At 42.6% G+C, this 20621-nt stretch overlaps 2 protein-coding genes across 3 annotated transcripts in view; one reads left to right on the top strand and one right to left on the bottom strand.

The window, feature by feature from the left end:
- Positions 1-9818, top strand: part of LOC112229816 (raftlin) — a 66540-nt gene extending 56722 nt beyond the window's left edge. For both annotated transcript variants that reach the window (XM_024395895.2, XM_024395885.2), the window contains exons 8-10: positions 673-776; positions 4979-5054; positions 5773-9818. In XM_024395895.2, the coding sequence (XP_024251663.1) occupies positions 673-776; positions 4979-5054; positions 5773-6504 (912 nt within the window). In that variant the 3' untranslated portion in view covers positions 6505-9818. The remainder of the gene's footprint in view (positions 1-672; positions 777-4978; positions 5055-5772) is intronic.
- Positions 9819-14641: 4823 nt separating this feature from the next.
- On the bottom strand, positions 14642-17769 carry vmo1b (vitelline membrane outer layer 1 homolog b). The gene is made up of 4 exons (XM_024395861.2): positions 17492-17769; positions 17088-17200; positions 14940-15246; positions 14642-14800 (listed from the first exon to the last, which is right to left on the bottom strand). Exons 1-4 carry the CDS (start codon positions 17738-17740, stop codon positions 14798-14800), a joined length of 672 nt encoding a protein of 223 aa, XP_024251629.1. The 5' UTR covers positions 17741-17769; the 3' UTR covers positions 14642-14797.
- Positions 17770-20621: the final 2852 nt, after the last annotated feature.

Genomic DNA, 20621 nt, shown 5'->3' with positions numbered 1-20621 from the left:
TGATAGGGTTTTAATGGTTTATGTGTGTGTGTGTGTGTGTGTGTGTGTGTGTGTGTGTGTGTGTGTGTGTGTGTGTGTGTGTGTGTGTGTGTGTGTGTGTGTGTGTGTGTGTGTGTGTGTGTGTGTGTGTGTGTGTGTGTGTGTGTGTGTGTGTGTGTGTGTGTGTGTGTGTGTGTGTGTGTGTGTGTGCTTTCATTCGATGTGACAATTATGGAACATTGGGTAACGATTACTTGTCACGCAAATGGACACGCTTCGTGTCATAATTGTCATTTTTGTTCAAATGTTTTGAGCCTCATAATGCATCTCTGAATTATAGCTACAACAAATATAATGAATACAACCCAGCTTTGGTAGCACCCCTCTCTCAAAAACAAATAGTTTAGACCTCTTGGAACTTTTGGAAATGAAGCTTCTCCCAACGGTGCCGTTCTGCTCGTAAAATGACTTTACCCACTTCATGTAAAAATGAAAAACTGCTATTGGGTCATTTATATCTACTTGAGTATGAAGTTGAATCCCCCCTTCTCTTAAAATGAATATGCATTGTCGATACAATATATACATTATATACAATAATTGTGCCCGCCCTACTCTGTGCTTGAGTGTACGTGTGCAAACACTATGTGTATAGTAGTATGTAATATGAATGTGTTTGTATTCTCTCTTTAGGGCCTGCAGGTGAAGACAGACTATGTTCCCCTGCTCCAGTCTCTTGCCATGTACGGTTGGAGACTAACGTGTGTGCTTCCTACACCCATCATCAAGACCAACAGGTAACTACTTTCACCTTCCAATACACACTCTCACTAATGTTGAGTTAGGGCCTGAATAACCACCATATCTCCTGGTTACCTAACTCTGGTATCGATTGGTCAACCTGATTATCCCTCTGGAGATTAAACTGCCTTCTCTTTGATTTCAAAGAGCACCCATCTCATTTAGACAAAGCGATGGTCAGCCCATATCACTGGTCAATTAACAGCTCAATCAGTCAGAAGAACTCAACAGGTTGTTCAACGAAAATACTAACTGCCCCCCCCTCCAATTGGCGGGTTCATACATAACAGCGTGTGGTGCGAGACAGTTTAAACCCACAAATGAGCGTAACTTGAAAATCCCTTCAGAGAAACGTAATGGTTCTTCTGCTCAGCCGCTGTTGACTCATTCATCTTATATGAGGACTATGCACGCACACATTCGCTAGCAGTCAACAGCTCAGTCATCTATCAGCAGGCACAACATGACTTCCAAGTCTCCCACCTGAAACCCCACTTTACACAGTCACAGGCACTCATCATTATCCCAAGTCAGAACACGTCCAATCCAATATGTACCCATTGAGTTGATCCTTTAAGAATAAAACGTTACAATAAATGTCTTGTGAGCTTAGTTCAACTGTCGTGCCACATCAGAACCCAAAATAGAAGCTTGTTTTACTCCAATGTTTGTAAACAAAGTAAATGTGAACGAACACTGTATAGCCTAAAAACATGTTTAAAACTATATCATTTTCCTATCATGGATGGTCAGTCCTTGCCTCCATAGAATTTGAGTGGTAACATTTCTCCAGCTCCATCCCGCTGCTTTTTACTGAAACAGTGGTGGGGAGAACGCTTTGTTACTCTTTCAACTACGGATTGCCGCTAGTAGTCGGAGTCATGAAATGTGTGGTGTCATGCTTATGAAGACTCCAAGTATATGCTTAGAGCTCAACACGGTTGCAGTTCTAGGTTTACCATGCGTGCCCTTGTCTCTGGGGGTCGTCGTGTTTGTGACCGTTCCGGAGCATAGCTGATTAATTACCGCTCTATTTTCATCCCTTGTTTTTTCATCACTCTTTTATCGCTCTCTCTCTCTCTCAAAATGCAACAACACAACAGCGCAACATGGCTAATTAATCAGAGGGCCGGCCTAGATACAGCAACACAGCAACGCTCATTTCTCTCCATCTCTGAAACGCTCGTCTCTTTGTGCACAGCAACGATAGCTGTTGACCCATTTCAGATTAGCTTAGTCATTACACTTGTATTATGTTGACCCTTCCATTTTCACAACTATATTAAGCTAATGCACGTTGGGATACTGTGTTGAGGATGAGCAAAGTGCACTTCCTCTGAAGCAGTCTACACGGAGTCTGTTATGCATAGACCTACTTACACACTAGTTAGCATCTGAAGTGAACATCCACCGGGACTCAAGGCTTCTTTGATCAGCGTAACATGAATGTGAAGGTACACGTGGTAATGTACAGTATATTTCTGCCACATGGAACATGTTACGTTTGGTGTAAATCTGAAGTTTGGACATTGTTAATAGATAAGTGCTTCATAATACCATTATAAGAAATGCTTAACATTACCACAGGTAACCACTAAACATGATACACCATGTTCCCTATCACTGTACCAAAGAAAGTTGTGTTGCTGGTATATGAAGTTTCTATTCCAGTACTGCAGACATAGACAGCTATGAGAGGACTGTAGCAGCAAGACACAGACGGCTATGAGAGGACTGTAGCAGCAAGACACAGACGGCTATGAGAGGACTGTAGCAGCAAGACACAGACGGCTATGAGAGGACTGGCAGCAAGACACAGACGGCCATGAGAGGACTTTAGCAGCAAGACACAGACGGCCATGAGAGGACTTTAGCAGCAAGACACAGACGGCTGAGAGGACTGTAGCAGCAAGACACAGACGGCTATGAGAGGACTGTAGCAGCAAGACACAGACGGCTATGAGAGGACTTTAGCAGCAAGACACAGACGGCTATGAGAGGACTTTAGCAGCAAGACACAGACGGCTATGAGAGGACTGTAGCAGCAAGACACAGACGGCTATGAGAGGACTTTAGCAGCAAGACACAGACGGCTATGAGAGGACTTTAGCAGCAAGACACAGACGGCTATGAGAGGACTGTAGCAGCAAGACACAGACGGCTATGAGAGGACTGTAGCAGCAAGACAAGACACTTTAGCAGCAAGACACAGATGGCTATGAGAGGACTTTAGCAGCAAGACACAGACGGCTATGAGAGGACTGTAGCAGCAAGACACAGACGGCTATGAGAGGACTGTAGCAGCAAGACACAGACGGCTATGAGAGGACTGTAGCAGCAAGACACAGACGGCTATGAGAGGACTGTAGCAGCAAGACACAGACTATGAGAGGACTGTAGCAGCAAGACACAGACGGCTATGAGAGGACTTTAGCAGCAAGACACAGACGGCTATGAGAGGACTTTAGCAGCAAGACACAGACGGCTATGAGAGGACTGTAGCAGCAAGACACAGACGGCTATGAGAGGACTGTAGCAGCAAGACACAGACGGCTATGAGAGGACTGTAGCAGCAAGACACAGACGGCCATGAGAGGACTGAGCAGCAAGACACAGACGGCTATGAGAGGACTTTAGCAGCAAGACACAGACGGCTATGAGAGGACTGTAGCAGCAAGACACAGACGGCTATGAGAGGACTTTAGCAGCAAGACACAGACTGCTATGAGAGGACTGTAGCAGCAAGACACAGACGGCTATGAGAGGACTGTAGCAGCAAGGGGCCTGTAATTTTCAAACTGATCTGCTCCGTTCTACTTTAACGGGCTTGGGCTTTTTCTGAGGACTCAGGTTGGCTTTTCCGCTTTCGTTCAGCAGGAAGCTGTCCGGCAATCTGACAGCCTGGAAAATAGGTTATTGGAAATGCAGGGTAAGGAGGGAGGGATGGGAAATGGGGGTGTTTTAGATAGTAAGCCTCTACAGGAGATCTGGGAGCCCATTTGATGTTGGGGAAGATTTGCAGCCAGCTCTATACCGTTGTCACCCTATCATACCTTTCCGTTGTTCTTCATATGCCAAGTTAAGGATCAATCTTAACTCAAAGCTGATTCTTCCCCGTGTGTATAAGAGTACATCTATTTTAATGGGTGAGGGATTCCGAGGGGGGAAGTGACAGAGAGAGCGATCTGGAGAGGGAGATCAGGGGATATACAAAAGAGTGAAATGGAAAGGATAGAGAAAGCCTACATGAAGCTCATACAAGAGGAAGAGGCAGAGAAGTAAAGTGAAGCAGACAGATAATTAGAGGCAGCAGGCTAAAGTAGGAAACCGAGTCGATACGTGCGTGTCGGATGGAGAGATGAAGGAGAGAAGCAGAGTGAAGGTTAATGCGTGTGAGATGGAACGACGAGAGACGAACAGGAGAGAGAGCAAGCACGAGAGACCGGAAGCCCACTGATGACAGAATCTCCTCGGAGGATTAATCCGTCTGTCGTCTGTACTGTATGGATTATCCATGAATTAACACAGAATGTGACATATGCATGGACAGGGATTATTTTGGAGAAGTTTGAGGGCAAACATGTTTTGGGGAAGCCAGTAAACATGGTCTCTTTCTCTTGGTGTCTGAGCTCTCTCCTAAGCATAGAACATATTCACGTGGACATACATCATTGCTCCAAATTCCTTTTTGGTTTCTCGTATTTACAAGAGGACAGAAAGGGAAGAAATCAGAATGATCGAGGTTGACCACTGCTATGTAACTCACTTCTCTCGGTGGTAGATGTCAGCTATTAGTATAGCATCATGACTGACCATACTAGTCACACAAACCATTATAAGGTCTACCCTGGAGTGTGGATCAATCCCCTTCATGTGGAACTTTAGCAGTATAATACAAAACTGCATTTTCCATTCCTCTCTTCCTTGCTCTGAAATGACCCCAAGTATTTCTGAAAGAGCTTGTGGCAATGTGATTTGTGTGACATGGATTTCTTTATCGATGGTACAGGCATTGTCCTCTACAAATAAAGTAACAATCAAGAAAATGGCTATGGTTTCCAAAGTTATTTGTATTTCAGTTCTAATTATATTCTCTCTACCTCCCTCTATCCATATTCACCTCTGCCTGTTATCTCTCCATCTCCCTATCTCTCCATCTCCCTATCTCTCCATCTCCCTATCTCTCCCTCTACACTAGTGATGGAAGTTTGGCCACCAAGCAGGTCGTTTTTCTTCAGAGACCTGTCCTTCCCCGCAAGAGGGGGGACTCCAAGGTGTGTGACCTCTCATTCCTCTCAGTGTTTGTCTTGTCACATGTGGGTCGGCTCGCAGATTGTTCACTAGCCAGAGTAGCGCTGCAAGGCCAACATCATCCCTCACCACCCCGGGCCCATACCACACTTGTTTTTGTTTTCACATAGATAAATGTGCACACTGCGGGTCAAATGTGAATAAACCCCTTTCTTCTTGAGATATGAGCCATTCTGTGGTAACCACGGCAATGCATGTTGAGAAAGAACTTTCCATTTGACCCTAGATAGTACTGATATAACCTCTAGATTTAATCTAGAGGTTAAATCTAGAATGAATCAAATGCTGATATTGCCTGTGACCTGAATTTAAACTCTGGTCACCATTGGCAACCAAACTGATGGACAATAACTCTGCAGAGACGAGCAGAGAACGATAATGCGGATGTTTGTGTGCTAACATGCTATTTACCTCCGTATACTGTAAGTCTCAGCTAAGAGGGTCAATGGAGGCAATCTCAGAAATATTAGCAGCCATATTTTCTTGTTTGGTCTGTACCCCTGAAGGCACCAATCAATTCCCTTGAAATTACCATTTCATTCCCCACAATGAGAATCATTTTAATTTGTTCTTTCCTTGTTTGCTATTATGTCCATTTCCAACGGTCTGTCTGTCCGTCCGTAATATGGCCAATAGAACAGCAGTTTAGAAACGTTCTTACACAAACATCCTGTCTTTCAGAAACTGATATTCAAAAGCAAGGCCAACAAGAACTCTGTTAAAGACGCGTCAAAAACCAAGAAGAAGAAGAAGAAGAAAAACAAGCAATCGGCAGCAGAGAAAGATCTGGAAGAGTCCAAGGTTCTTGACGACGGGGAAAAGATGGTCAAAGAGAGCAGGAACGTGAAGGAAAACAAGGGGAGCGAAGAGGAGACAGTGAAAGAGACGGAGGTAGAGGCTGTGTGTAAAGAGGCGGAGGCTCCCTGTGAAGTGGAGGAAGAGGAAAAGGTTGAGGCAGAAACTGAGGAAGGGGTAGAAACTGGGAAGGAGAGAGATGGAGCTGCAGGAAAAGATGACAAGAGTGACAAAGAGGGGAGAGTGGAGGAGGGAGAAGGAGCGGGGGCAGAGACTGAGCAGGAAAGACGGGGAGAGAGAGAAAATGTGCTGGCAATTGATGATGAAACCGAAACTACCAAGGCTTCAGAGGTGGAGGTGGAGACCAAAGAACAAGGGCAGAAAGAGGAGAAAGGGGGAGGAGCTGGAATGGAAGTGAAGGAACATGGGGTTGAGACTAAGGAAGAGACAAATGGAGGGGAAGAGAATGGAGAAACGGAGAATGTTGCCATGCAACAAGACCCACCTGACCAGGAAGAACATGTAGTGGAGGAGAAGGTGCAAAAGGTAGTAAAGGAGGATGGACAGGTCAAATTGACCAATCGATGCCCTGAAGAGAGTCAAAGGTCTGATGTGTAAACCTCTTCAGACATCACAGCTAAGGGTTCTCCTACCCATCATTCATGTACCTACCAAACATCATAACCTGAGATAGGGGCTCCACAAAGTCACCATTGAACAGACTATATTGCAGCACCATCCTCCTACCATGTAGTCACTCTATCCTCTGCAGCAGACATCTCTCCACAACGGACACATCTCTACCACCGATGGACACGCACCAGTCTCTCTCACAGCCTCAGACTGATTCTATACCTACACATAGTGAATGTACATAACTGAGAATGATGCAGAGGAGACTAATGTACGAGAGTCGCTGGATATAATGGACAAGTTGATGGGACCAATGGAGCTTGGGTCTGAAGAAACACAGACTTTTTAACCAGGCAAACTCGCTTGTCCTTATTTGTACAGTACCATAGTGGTACAGTTACTGTATGTCACATGGGTTTAGATGAGGAGCACTGTGGGAAATGTAGTGGCTGTTGTTGCGACAGGCAATCCAATGCAAGGTGAATGGAACTTTACTTACTTTTAGCCCGTAATGTAAAGTACTACAGATGATGCTGATAATCACTCTGATTCTTATGGTAGGTATGATACATTCACCTTGCATTCCGTATGTGTCAATATCCAAGCCAGGTAAAGTCTTTGATAATGGAGTAAATCTCCATTGAATGTGTGTGGGTTGAGTGGAAGTGAAATGTGATGAGAACCAAACTTGGAAATGTTGAGTCAACTTTGAGAGTTTAAACACGTTTGATTTTAATAGCTTTTCCAATCAATGGTCATTAAAAAGTAATTGGTAAGGTTATGGGCTGGGCCATGACTGGATGTTCAAGATGGCAACGGAGCACAGAGGAAGTAGAAAAACAAAAATGATTGCGCGAATCATTTTTAAACGATTGAGCTGTGTTCGAATTGACATTTTTTCATTGACATTGGCTTTAATATTTCACCTCAAGCTTTTAAAGCCCCTCTTGACGGTGTCATTTCTGACCATAGCACAATCATAATGTAGTCTTTCAAGGTGTCATGTTGCTTTCACATTTTAAAGTGGTGCTGCATCGATGCTGTGTGGAGAAATCATTAACCTGCTAATGGACTGTCAGCGGGGTGTCAGTCAAGTCATTCATTTATAATGGGGGCCACTTATGTGGCTATTGACAGTGGAAAATCTCACCTCGAAAAATAACAAATAGCACTTAATCTGGATTGTGATTTTCATAGCGATTGATTTTTCTTGTGCTGCAGTTGCTAAGCAAAGTCTGTGGAAACCTGTATGTTTACAGATGAATATAGGCTTGTCGTCGTTTTCTAAATGTGGTATTTTTCTGAATAACCGACTGTTCCGAAATGTTCATCTCAATGGCAGATGTATTGTATAGAATTCCAAACTGTGACCAGGATAGCCTTATTATGATACTGGGCCTAAATCGTCAAGTACAAATGTCAGAAGTTTGACAAATATCAAGGTGGTTTCAGTGTAATAGCCTGAGAGGGTTGCTACAATCAGTGTTTGAAGGTAATATGAAGGTAAGTTCAGTGTTCCCTGTTTTAGATTTGAACGGGAGGTAAGGAATTTAACTTTACACGGTGTTGACGGGGAAGTTTCTGTTTTTGATTTAAAGTTAGGCTCAGTGTATTCTGTCGTGCTAACGCTAGCTGAAGTGTGCTTTCTAATGCTCATACTGGAACTAGCTACCCCCTTAGGCATATTGGGAATTTGTAGCTATGGGGTCATCATTGCCAACTTTTTCCACCATATGGTCCATGCTGTGGGCGTGAGGTCATTACTAATGGCCAAGTGGTCAGGGGTCATGTTTGAACCATGTTTGATGGATTTTCCACAGCTGCTACTTGTTCGAGTACAAAGGAGTTTCCCACTTGTCAAATAGCAGATTTGATATGAAGTCAGGATATATTTTATTTGATGATATTATCTGTGGTGTTGTTTTCTCCAGCGACACTTCACGTTAGGCTATTATGAGCTTTAATAAGCACTTGTTTTATTCAACATATTTTATTTAGCTTTGCGGGTCACCGCTAGAGAGATAATAGAAATTACTTGTCAGTTTTAATATTTGTGAGACTAGGACAAATATGAATAAGAAATGGCATTCTAAAACACCCCTCTGTGATAAGTGAAGAGATTACCTGGACCCTGAGACAGATTTCCCCATTGGGTTCTTATCAAGCAATTTTTTCTCTTTAGATTTAAACTAATCGCTTTCTGCCCGGATATAAGATCATGTAGGACTGTCATATTTCCTTATTCATACATTGTTTATTATGTGTTCATCATTTCTGTTGTTCATACCAATTTGAGTATTTAAAAAAATATATATATCTGTGATCCTTGTTCCTTTGTATATTATTTTACACTGAGACAATACTGCCTGTTCAAGTACAATGTACATTAAATTATGGTAGAAAAGTGTGGAAAAATACAGCCAGGAACTATCAGGTGATCTCATGCCTTTACATCATTGTATTTTAACACCTACAGCATTCCGGTTGGACACCCATTAACATGGACAACTGTAACCTCCACAGAGTTGGGACAAATGACACCAAGTCCTGTATCCGTTTGTATTACCTGGGGGTCGTGAACTCCATGCCCTCATCTCTCGTGATAAGAGATGATTAGTGATTTGTACATTTGCTCAGCTTTTACATAAGTAGACTCTGGGGAGAGTGGGTAGACTACATTTTTCCTGATACTGAAAAGCAAGGATATGGAGAGAAAAGTGAAGCAGGATCTGTCACTTCATCAGTTAAATTATGCTGAATGTTGTTTACTTACCCTTCCGTGACGAGGGAGATCTGTGACTAACGTAGACCAACCTCAGCCTTGTCTAGAACAAGCGCCTCCAACCCACTCATGAAAAAAAGGTAATCTACTATTTCCTGTCTTTATGTAACCATAATTGTCTAAAGCTCAGCAGTCAGTGGCAGTGCAATTGTTCTTGATAATGCTGTGCAAAATGTGTGTTCCAGGGTTCATTTCCTGTGTGTTATGATGTGAAATGAACAGATTAGAAATGACAGAAACATGATACAGTAGGATGGCAATCTCTTTATGTTGTCACTTTAGCTTGCTCGTGGCCTCTGGAATTGTATTGTTAGGTTTCATCTCCGATGTTGCTGTTTTCATCACCTGCGCTGCCATTTTGAATGTTGAGTGTCTTTGGTCATCGGCTACCGACACGCACTGCAGTGTTTGTAAAAACAAAGGTATTCTTTGTATTCGATTTTCATGGAAATGTCCACATCCCTACTGTTCATGACTGTACAATTTGTATATTATAAAATTATTTATATTTAATGTGCACCTGTGGTGTTTTCTGTTTCTCGGTGAATTTTGAAAACCAATGCATTTTGCCATGTTTGATTCCTAAACTCAAATCATTACCCAACACTACACATTTCACTCATCTGTGGTCTTTCAATTTTGAAGTCTCTTGTAAAGATTTATGTGCAACCTTCAATGTCTTAGATTCCATAAATACTAAAATGTACCATTAGACTGTAGAATGACATGGATGGTTAAACATGACATTGGCCAGTGAGAAAAACAAGTTGAGACATGTTTTATACAGGTTCAGCTCTAAGGGCTCAATTCAGACTCAGAAAATCTATTCCTTTTTTGATTTATTAAGCACTTCTCAGCAGTTGGTATTCATACTTCCCGTATGCAGGTATGTAACAGACTTTGCAGGTGTGGCTACCTTGCACACACTGAATAAATGTAATTCAACTGCTGAAAACCCTCTCACTTGCTGGCCAACATACACTGCTCAAAAAATAAAGGGAACACTTAAACAACACAATGTAACTCCAAGTCAATCACACTTCTGTGAAATCAAACTGTCCACTTAGGAAGCAACACTGATTGACAATACATTTCACATGCTGTTGTGCAAATGGAATAGACAACAGGTGGAAATTATAGGCAATTAGCAAGACACCCCCAATAAAAGGAGTGGTTCTGCAGGTGGTGACCACAGACCACTTCTCAGTTCCTATGCTTCCTGGCTGATGTTTTGGTCACTTTTGAATGCTGGCGGTGCTTTCACTCTAGTGGTAGCATGAGACGGAGTCTACAACCCACACAAGTGGCTCAGGTAGTGTGTTCAGGATGTGTTCTCTTTATTTTTTTGAGCAGTGTATTTTCTTGTGGAGTTTTCATTAAAAAGGGTTTTCAGTACATTTATCTAAAACCCGCTAAATACGGTGTACCTTTTTAATTAGAATTTTCTCGACAGACACAGAGTGTGCAAAACATTGGGAACACCTTCCTAATACTGAGTTACACCTCCTTTTACCCTCAGAACAGCTTCAATTCATCAGGGCATGGACATTATAAGGTGTCAAGCGTTCCACGGGGATGCTGGCCCATGACTCCAATTCTTCTCACAGTTGTGTCAAGTTGGCTGGATGTCTTTTGGGTGGTGGACCATTCTTGATCCACACGGGAAACATTTGAGCGTGAAAAACCCAGCAGTGTTGCAGTTTGACACACTCAAACCGGTGCGCCTGGCACCTACTACCATACCGCGTTCAAAGGCTCTTACTGTATATCTTTTTGGTTTTGCCCATTCACCCTTTGAATGGCATGCATACACAATTAATGTCTCGATGGTCTCAAGGCTTAAAAATCCTTCTTTAACCTGTCTCCTCCCCTTCATCAACACTGATTTTAGTGGATTTAACAATTTATATCAATAAGGGATCACAGCCTTCACCTGGTCAGTCTGTCATGGAAAGAGCAGGTGTTCCTAATGTTTTGTACATTCAGTGTATATTGAGAGAATTGGTTCAGAATGGGGATTAATGAAAGAACCCTCTTAATATACACATTTATCTCCTTTCCGCCACCAGTTGGTTGATTTTAAAATACTCTGATCTTGTATATTATTTAGGGTCATTTATATATTACAATCCCCTTATCCAAATGGCTTACTCATTTACCTAGCTCTTATCAATTTGTAAATTACAGTGCATGGAGAATGGTGTTATTTCTATCGGGGGAAAAAGAAAGTAGATGTTGTTCCACTTGGAACCGACAGGTTGCTTGACCTTATTCATCGTTTCATCATGTGTAAAGGTGGTGTAATTGTGAGGGAATTAAGTCAAGGTCAGAATACGGCATTTCTGTAGACACACCTCCACCACACCTTAATTTCTTTCATCTTCAACCAAAATGAAGAGCGGTTGAGTAACATGCTATTCTCAAGTTCAAGGTCAGAATACCCATAGAGCTAAAGGTGCATGAAAAGGGAATTATATTTTATTTACACAAGCTTAACTCGGGTTTGAATCGGCCCCCAAGTGAGGGGCTCTTGTAGGTTGGCCTTTGTAGTGCTGAAAGAATGTAAAGAGGTAAATGCAGAAAACGTCAGTCCCTCACAGTCTACAGTATAAGGACTCCATTGTTGGATCAGGCTGGACCTGAGTGCTGTAGCTATGCGCTTACGGACAATGTCATTTTCTTAGGGAGCACAAGGGGTAAAAATACACAACTATTGTTTAAAATCTGTCGTATCTGCTTATTACATTTTCATTACAGTTGATCAAATGTATAGGCATTATGCTGCTGCATTGTGGGCCCCATGTGTTCACAAATCATGGTAATGGTGCTTGTGAAAGCAAGCCGTATTTACGTAGAGTTTCACGGTCAGGGGTGATCTATGCATCATGATAGCTAGGAGCCCCGGGGAGGACAGGGTCATTATAATGAGGGCTATGAAACAACAACCACATTTCCATGTTGTCCACTACAGGAAACGTTAATAGATCTTAAATGACCAAGGGGATGAGGTGGACCACTAGAGCGTGTCAAAAATCCTCATTTCCAGCCTGCAGTTATAGTATTGAATAAATGTACTTTCAGCCTAAAGCGCTGTGGCCAATGGGGTTTACCACTAAGACCTAGTTGGGTTTGGGATAAAACTGCTGAATGTGGCATACTGAATGTCTGGAGAATTTTGGTAATCTTGTATTAAGATGGGAATTTATCAGACTAAATCTTTATATTTGTAAAATGATACGCAAAGGTTAATTTAAGGAATATAATTCTGTGCCCAGAGGGCCATAAAGGTTTAATTGATTTACTGCAAACTGTAAGAGGACACCCAAACTGTCTACGCCACCAGATCACTTAATCATTTCTGTTCATCTACATTGTGTATACTGTTATTTTTACTGGTTTTCATCTAGTTGGTTCTGTCATACCCCTCAAACTCAACTCTGGACCTCGCTGCCAGCACCATTGCTTTTTTCCCCCGTTGTTCCCCTCTAACCAGGAACTGATTTAGACCTGGGACACCAGGTGGATGCAATTAATTATCCGGTAGAACAGAAAGCCAGCAGGCGCTGGACCTCATAGGGTAAGAGTTGAATACCCCTGTGTCATACCGTCCATCCACTGAAACATGTCAATTCACCTCTAAGATAACACTGCCATCTAGTGGTCATGCTAGTCATCTGCTCATCTGGTTGGATGTACCTCCCTCTGATGCTGCTCATGACTCAGCAAAGAAATGAATATTTTGTCTGCATTTAAACACTTCATCTTATAAGGACCCTTTCAAAGTATCAACATACATAAACTCAGCAACAACAAAAAAATCCTCTCACTGTCAACTGCGTTTATTTTCAGCAAACTTGTGTAAATATTTGTATGAACATAAGATTCAACAACTGAGACAAACTGAACAAGTTCCACAGACGTGACTAACAGAATGGAATAATGTGTCTCTGAACAAAGGTGGGGTCAAAATCAAAAGTAACAGTCAGTATCTGGTGTGGCCACCAGCTGCATTAAGTACTGGAGTGCATCTCCTTTTAATTTTACGGTGGGTTTGTGCCCATAGGCGACGTTGTTACCGGTGATGTCTGGTGAGGACCTGCCTTACAACAGGCCTACAAGCCCTCAGTCCAGCCTTTCTCAGCCTATTGCGGACAGTCTGAGCACTGATGGAGGGGTTGTGCGTTCCTGGTGTAACTCGGGCAGTTGTTGTTGCCATCCTGTACCTGTCCCGCAGATGTGATGTTCGGAAGTACCAATCCTGTGCAGGTTTTGTTACATGTAGTCTGCCACTGTGAGGACAATCAGCTGTCCGTCCTATCTCCCTGTAGTGCTGTCTTAGGTGTCTCACAGTACGGACATAGCAATTTATTGCCCTGGCCACATCTGCAGTCCTCATGCCTACGGCACGTTCACACAGATGAGCAGGGACCCTGGGCATCTTTCTTTTGGTGTTTTTCAGAGTCAGTATAAAGACCTCTTTAGTGTCCTAAGTTTTCATAACTGTGACCTTAATTGCCTACCGTCTGAAAGCTGTTAGTGTCTTGACGACCGTTCCACAGGTGCATGTTCATTAATTGTTTGTGGTTCATTGAACAAGCATGGGAAATTGTTTAAACCCTTTACAATGAAGATCTGTGAAGTTATTTGGATATTTACAAATTATCTTTGAAAGACAGGGTCCTGAAAAAGGGACTGTTTTTGTTGTTACTGAGTTTATATAGACGACCTATCACTCTAATCTAACCCACACTAAATGAAAGTATTGCGTACCAAGAGGCAAATAAGTTTGAACTTAACTTGAGTTCACCAGAAGTTCACTCATTAGCATGAAAGAGAAACTCCAGAGTAGTGCATTATGGGTCATTATCAGTATGCCTCCATTGCCTCATGTTTGAGTAGCTGGTGATAACCATTGCTGCGCTGCTTGATAAAGTCACACTGGTCCTTTTTCTCCACTTACACTGCGTTTTGCAGATTACCCACTCACACACTAAACACAAGTACCTCTGTGTATGCCAATCACCGTCTTATCGGATGCCGTCAGGCCTTTAAACTGTAAATTAATTAATAACCCTTGTCATTTCTTAATTAGCTCCCTTTCCAGGAGGAGAAATGCGTGTGTCAGCACCTACATTTTGTGCACACTTGTTATGACTTTGCTTTGAGTTTATTGGGTCATTAGAGACGCTCTATGAAAACATGCTGTTCTCATGCTGATGAGGATTTCAGTGCGTATTGTGGAGTGATCTAGAGGGGTTCTTCAGCTCTGATGAGTGGGTTACGTTCAGTCGGAGCTAATGTCATTTGTTTCAGCCTCACTGAACAAAGGAGCCATAAAGAGACAGTTGAATGATTTATTAGGTTTTAACCAGTGACAGATTCAGATATTGGGTGTAGATTGGATTGAATGGACCATGGGTCAGAGCCTGTGGGTTGACAGGTCTGGGCTGGTTGGTTGGTTGAGATTGGTCCAGAAGAGGTATCTCCCTCAGATGATTACTGTGAGGATACGACAAGAAATACACCAGAGGGTTAGAAAATGAGTGATGTACTTTAGGGTTCACGAGCTGCCATGACATCAATATCATACACAAGACCAACTCATTCAACCCCTCTATGATAAACCATCTCATCTCACCTGCTGGAATTTGGCGCAGCAGTGGAAGCGCACGTCATTGAGAGATGAGTCATCCAGACCGTACTGGTATTCCTCCATCTTGGTCTCGATGCCACAGATTCCTCCATCGCCACAATCCTGGCTCCAGAGGCTGTACTCGCCGTAGTCCAGGCCGGCGCCTGCGAGGGTGGGGTTGCTGCTGCAGCGGAACCTGACGTTGTTGGCGGCTGTGTCGTCACTGAACAGACCCTGGTGGGGCTCCACACGCAGCTGGAAGGAAGTCAGCACACCCCTGGGGCAATACTGGGGGTCCGACCAGTCACCAAAGCTGGGAGAGGAAGAGAGAGGGGCATACGCGACATGGAATATTATTTCACCATCACAGCAGTCTGGAATAAGGTTTGACCATAGCTGTGAGACAGAGAAAAGAGGCACATGATATGTAGGTAGTAGAAACAGGACATGGAATAACATATCACTGCAGTTTGAAGATGCAGGGTTCAACTGATAAGTCAATTTGTGTCTACTTTGAGCCATGAAATAGGACTGTTTTGTGTGCTGTTTGTTCTATACAAGACCAAGGTAATGTTACTTAAGCATCACTCGGTAGCATGCATACAGTGCATAGTAAGTAATGGCTATCTTGGCTCGCCAGTACTATATAGTATCATACCCAGATAAATAACAGCAGCACCATCTGTCGGCTTGGCGACATTTCGTGACAAGGACGATAAGAGACATGTTGTTCAGGATGACACCAGGACGTATTACAGCTTTGATTTTGTTCAACAGGTCAGCAACATTTCCTCCTTTAATACTGATTAAGGACATAGATGGATAGATAGATATACACAACACAATATATATGGGAGGCAGGCAAATACCTTTCACTGAGATGTGTAAAGACAGATTGACAGAGCTGAGACAATTAATTGTAATTTCTTAATGTTCTTTTGTTGTTTGCAGGTGCACTATCCTTCTGACTATGTAGCCAGGTCCCATCTACCTCTGAACTCCTCGCAAGTGTGGCTTGTTTGGTGTCTGCTGTGAAGGAATACCACCACAAGTCAACTACTTGATTGATGAAGGCACGTCATCTAGCAAAGGCAGCAGCGCAGTCATCAACTACATGCACCATTTCTTCACCAACTACGGAGTTGGGGGAACACGTGTGGACCTGAATTGTGATAACTGCAGTGGCCAAAACAAGAACAAGTTTGTGCTCTGGTATTGTGCCAGGCGGACCAAGCACAAGCTCCACCACAGTCTGGACCCAGACTGGCCTCAACAAACAGTGCTTTAAAAAGACCAGAATGAACACTGTCAGATTGCTGGTGTTGTGAAGGACAACACTGTGACAGGGGTCAACATCCCAAACTGGTTGGACTGGAGGATGGTACGGTGCTGGTGGACACTTAAGTATTTTTAAACCCAAATACTTTTACTTTTTTTTCAAGTAATATTTTACTGGGTGACTTACCTTAATAGAACTGAAGTAAAAGTATGTTTACATTTACTCAAGTATGACAATTTTGTACCTTTTTCACCACTGGATGTGGCTGGGGGTTATAGAATTTATTTCACATGACCCATCAATTTAGGCAAGTGTGATCTAACATTTATAAAATATTTTTATCTGGACACTTTGTTAGCCTGGAATTTTTCCTTATTGTAGGCTACTACTTTGACCACATTTAGTCTTAATCTTTAGTACACTACTCACTGTTTAGCACATGACCTCACATGTGAATCCTTAAAGAAATGGGTGGGGCTGGCTTAAGAGGGTGTGAACAATGCTGAATGGGTGTAGACAAAGGAGAGCTCTCCAGTAGGCAGAAAAACATTTATAGGCCCTTTTCTCAAAAATGAGTTTTTATCAACTATCAAAGCAGAATTACTTTCCCATTGTTCCTCAAAAATGCAGTGTATGATATTCCATTTTCTAGCTCTGAGTCGCTACTTTTTACCCATGTAAAAAAAAAAAAAAACACTTCAAATGTTGCTACATAAGACCGAATCTAGGTGTCGAGTCACATGTCATCACTATAGTTTGAAATGCGCTTTTACAGTTAAACCTGTATCTTAAAAGGATATGATTACTTCCAATTGTGTCTACATTGAGCAATGTGATAGGCCAATATGAGGCATGTTGTTCTCGTCTGTACATACAATCCAGTGTGAGACTCAATGGTGTACAAGAAGCTCCTATCTTCGTCCTTAGCGCAGATCAAGCGAATGCCATTCAGGGCAGTGTCGTCCAGACCGTACTGTTCGGACTCCACCTGAGAGAAGGTTAATGGACATATGCTAGCATTAGCTCAAACAGAAGAATGGTCTCGTTATACACAAATGTGTTGATCATGTTTGGTAACGGATCAACATCACAATGACACTTTGATTACATCAAATTTAGGATTTGAATTGTGTAGATTTTTTTATTTTTATAAATGGGCTATTTGAAAATAGGCTTTTTGACCACAGGGGACTGGAATTTAATCCCTGAATTGACTAATTGAAAGAAATGCTATCCAAACTGGTAGATGTTTGAAATGTATGAAGGAGCCCTTGCTTACCCGGACCATGAACCCAACGGCGAAGAACTTGTCGGGACACATCTCGGGCCAGGTCCAGTTCCCAAACTGCTCTCCATTGGGGACGGTGAGGAGGGAGGTGTAAGGCCTAGCGCTGTATTGGATACCAGCACGCTCCACATAGGGCTGCTCCTCAGGCAAGAGAGCTAGACATGACCCAAGGGCCAGCACAGCCAGAAAGGACAGAGCAGTGAACAGAGGGGTAGTCATGTTGACAGAAGTCAGTCTCATCCACAGAAGGGATGGAACAAAGGCAGTGAACTCTTATAGCCTTCCTCACTCACGCCTCCAAAATGGTGCCCATATGGTGTCTCCATACTGTTATCAGTATTAATCATTTACAACACTGTGGTCTGGCCATGGGAAGAGGCAGGTGGTACTAGGACTTAAAGTTCAAAATAACAATACTGTCTTTGACTTCAAAAGCAGCTGGTATAGTCTCAATGAACTGTCAATTATTTGTCATACCAAAGTATGGCCCATGTTTTATATTAGTAATTTGACTGTTTACATGCTATGACATAAAGAAAACATTTTAATCGTCAGAAACCAGGTCCAAAGCTGATTTCTTTGGCGAGACAAGAGTGAACAAAAAGGAACATATGTTAATGTCTTTATTATCAAAATAGATCAGTTAGTTTACATTGATTTCAAATGTTAATTTTCTTACATCTCATATGAAGAGCCTTTCTGTTATCTCTGTGCATGTGCAGTCCCAAGGCAACTGAAGTAATTGTTTTCAATCGACAGGACTTGCATAATGAGTAGCTTTTTCTCCTGTCTGGTATAACAGAAAGCAGTGATATTTTATGATTTTTCGCTATAGATGGCGTTCAAACAATTCTGTGCATGTTAATGAGTCTATATTTCCAATTATATAAAGACAGAAAAAAATTACCTTGTTGTATAACCTCTTGTATCCCCTGTATCTAGCAGTAACGTCTAAATGCACATCAATTACCTGCACATATGTTAGCATTTCATACAGTCAGGTCCATAATTATTAGCAAAAAATCTATTATACAAAAACAAATATTTTAAAAAAACGAATTATACTAATACAAGAGCATAAAGAAATAGATTGTTTAACAAGTAATACAAATCTTTCAGTACTCCAGCACCCAGTCTTTGCAAGGATAACACAGTATTCTTCTCAAATATTCTATGAGTTGGAGAACACACTGGGGGGGATCTTAGACCATTAATCCATACAGAATCCTTCCCGATCATTGATATCCTTTGTCTGCTCTTATAGACTGCCCTCTTCAATTCAAACCAATTGGGTTCAAGTCCGGAGACAGCCATTGCAAAATGTTGATTTTGTAGTCAATTAACCATTTCTTGGTGGATTGTGATGTGTGTTTGGGGTTATTGCCTTGCTGGAAGATCCACTTGTGGCCAAGTGTCAGCCTCCTGGCAGAGGCAACCAGGTTCTTGGGTCAAATGTCCTGGGACTGGTTATGATGTTCATGATGCAGTTGACCTTAACAAGGATCGAGGATGCACCACCGTATTTTACCATAGGAATGAGGTACTTTTCTTTATACCGTCAACGCCAAACCCACCACTGGTGTGCGTGGCCAAAAAGCTTTATTTTCATGTCATCGGCCCAACCCTGCCTGGAGGTCGACAAACCGCATCAGGACTTGGAACCAGAGCTATGGACAGATAGATAGAGTTCTTTTCTAGACTTCATTGCTTATCTTTATCAAGGGTGCCAATAATTATGGACCTAACTGTAGTGTTTGAAAATATATGCTCGGAAAGTCCCACACAAGCAAATAACGAATGGTAAGCAAACTGATTCCATCACATGGACACAATTTGAATAGTATGGTAAAGAACGAGTATTACTTCTGCTTTGTTAACCAGTGGCATTTTGGGCAAAGAAAGAGTTCTCTCTTATGCCATGCACATGGAAGCAGTCAATTGACTGCTGAAAAAATATGACAATGTGACATTTTGGGTGCACAAAGATTGTCTATGCAATTCTCTGTTTTGATGTATGGAAAGAAAAGATTCCGGCAGTATATATCAGACAATCCTGTACAGCCGTATTCATCGACCTGGCCAAGGCTTTCGACTCTGTCAATCACCACATTCTTATCGGCAGACTTAACAGCCTTGGTTTCTCAAATGGTTCACCAACTACTTCTCAGACAGAGTTCAGTGTGTCAAATCGGAGGGCCTGTTGTCCGGACCTCTGGCAGTCTCTATGGAGGTGCCACAGGGTTCAATTCTCGGGCCGACTCTTTTCTCTGTATACATCCAATGATGTTGCTCTTGCTGCTGGTGATTCTCTGATCCACCTCTACGCAGACGACACCATTCTGTATACTTCTGGCCCTTCTTTGGACACTGTGTTAACTAACCTCCAGAAGAGCTTCAATGCCATACAACTCTACTTCCGTGGCCTCCAACTGCTCTTAAATGCAAGTAAAACTAAATGCATGCTCTTCAACCGATCGCTGCCCGCACCTGCCCGCCCATCCAGCATCACTACTCTGGACGGTTCTGACTTAGAATATGTGGACAACTACAAATACCTAGATGTCTAGTTAGACTGTAAACTCTCCATCCAGACTCACATTAAGCATCTCCAATCCAAAATTAAATGTAGAATCGGCTTCCTATTTCGCAACAAAGCATCCTACACTCATACTTCCAAACATACCCTCGTAAAACTGACTATCCTACCGATCCTCGACTTCGGCGATGTCATTTACAAAATAGCCTCCAACACTCTACTCAGCAAATTGGATGCAGTCTATCACAATGCCATCCGTTTTGTCACTAAAGCCCCATGTACTACCCACCACTGTGACCTGTATGCTCTCGTTGGCTGGCCCTCACTTCATATTCGTCACCAAACCCACTGGCACCAGGTCATCTATAAGTCCTTGCTAGGTAAAGCCCCGCCTTATCTCAGCTCACTGGTCACCATAGCACCACCCACCCGTAGCACTCACTCCAGCAGGTATATTTCACTGGTCACCCCCAAAGCCAATTCCTCCTTTGGCTGCCTTTCCTTCCAGTTCTCTGCTGCCAATGACTGGAACGAATTGCAAAAATCACTGAAGCTGGAGACTCATATCCCCTCACTAACTTTAAG

This window comes from Oncorhynchus tshawytscha, linkage group LG03 (genome assembly GCF_018296145.1).
Source record: "Oncorhynchus tshawytscha isolate Ot180627B linkage group LG03, Otsh_v2.0, whole genome shotgun sequence".
Taxonomy (NCBI): Eukaryota; Metazoa; Chordata; class Actinopteri; order Salmoniformes; family Salmonidae; genus Oncorhynchus; species Oncorhynchus tshawytscha.
The sequence above is the reverse complement of the archived record's forward strand: the minus strand, read 5'-3'. Positions and strand labels throughout refer to the sequence as shown.

Bases quoted from the DNA above. Each gene is read 5' to 3' on its own strand.
- vmo1b (XM_024395861.2), bottom strand. From the start codon at position 17,740: ATGAGACTGACTTCTGTCAACATGACTACCCCTCTGTTCACTGCTCTG. The intron at 17,201-17,491 runs GTAAGCAAGGGC...ACCTTCTCTCAG, and splicing joins CCGTTGGGTTCATGGTCCGG to GTGGAGTCCGAACAGTACGG. The intron at 15,247-17,087 runs GTATGTACAGAC...TTCCTCTCCCAG, and splicing joins ATTGAGTCTCACACTGGATT to CTTTGGTGACTGGTCGGACC.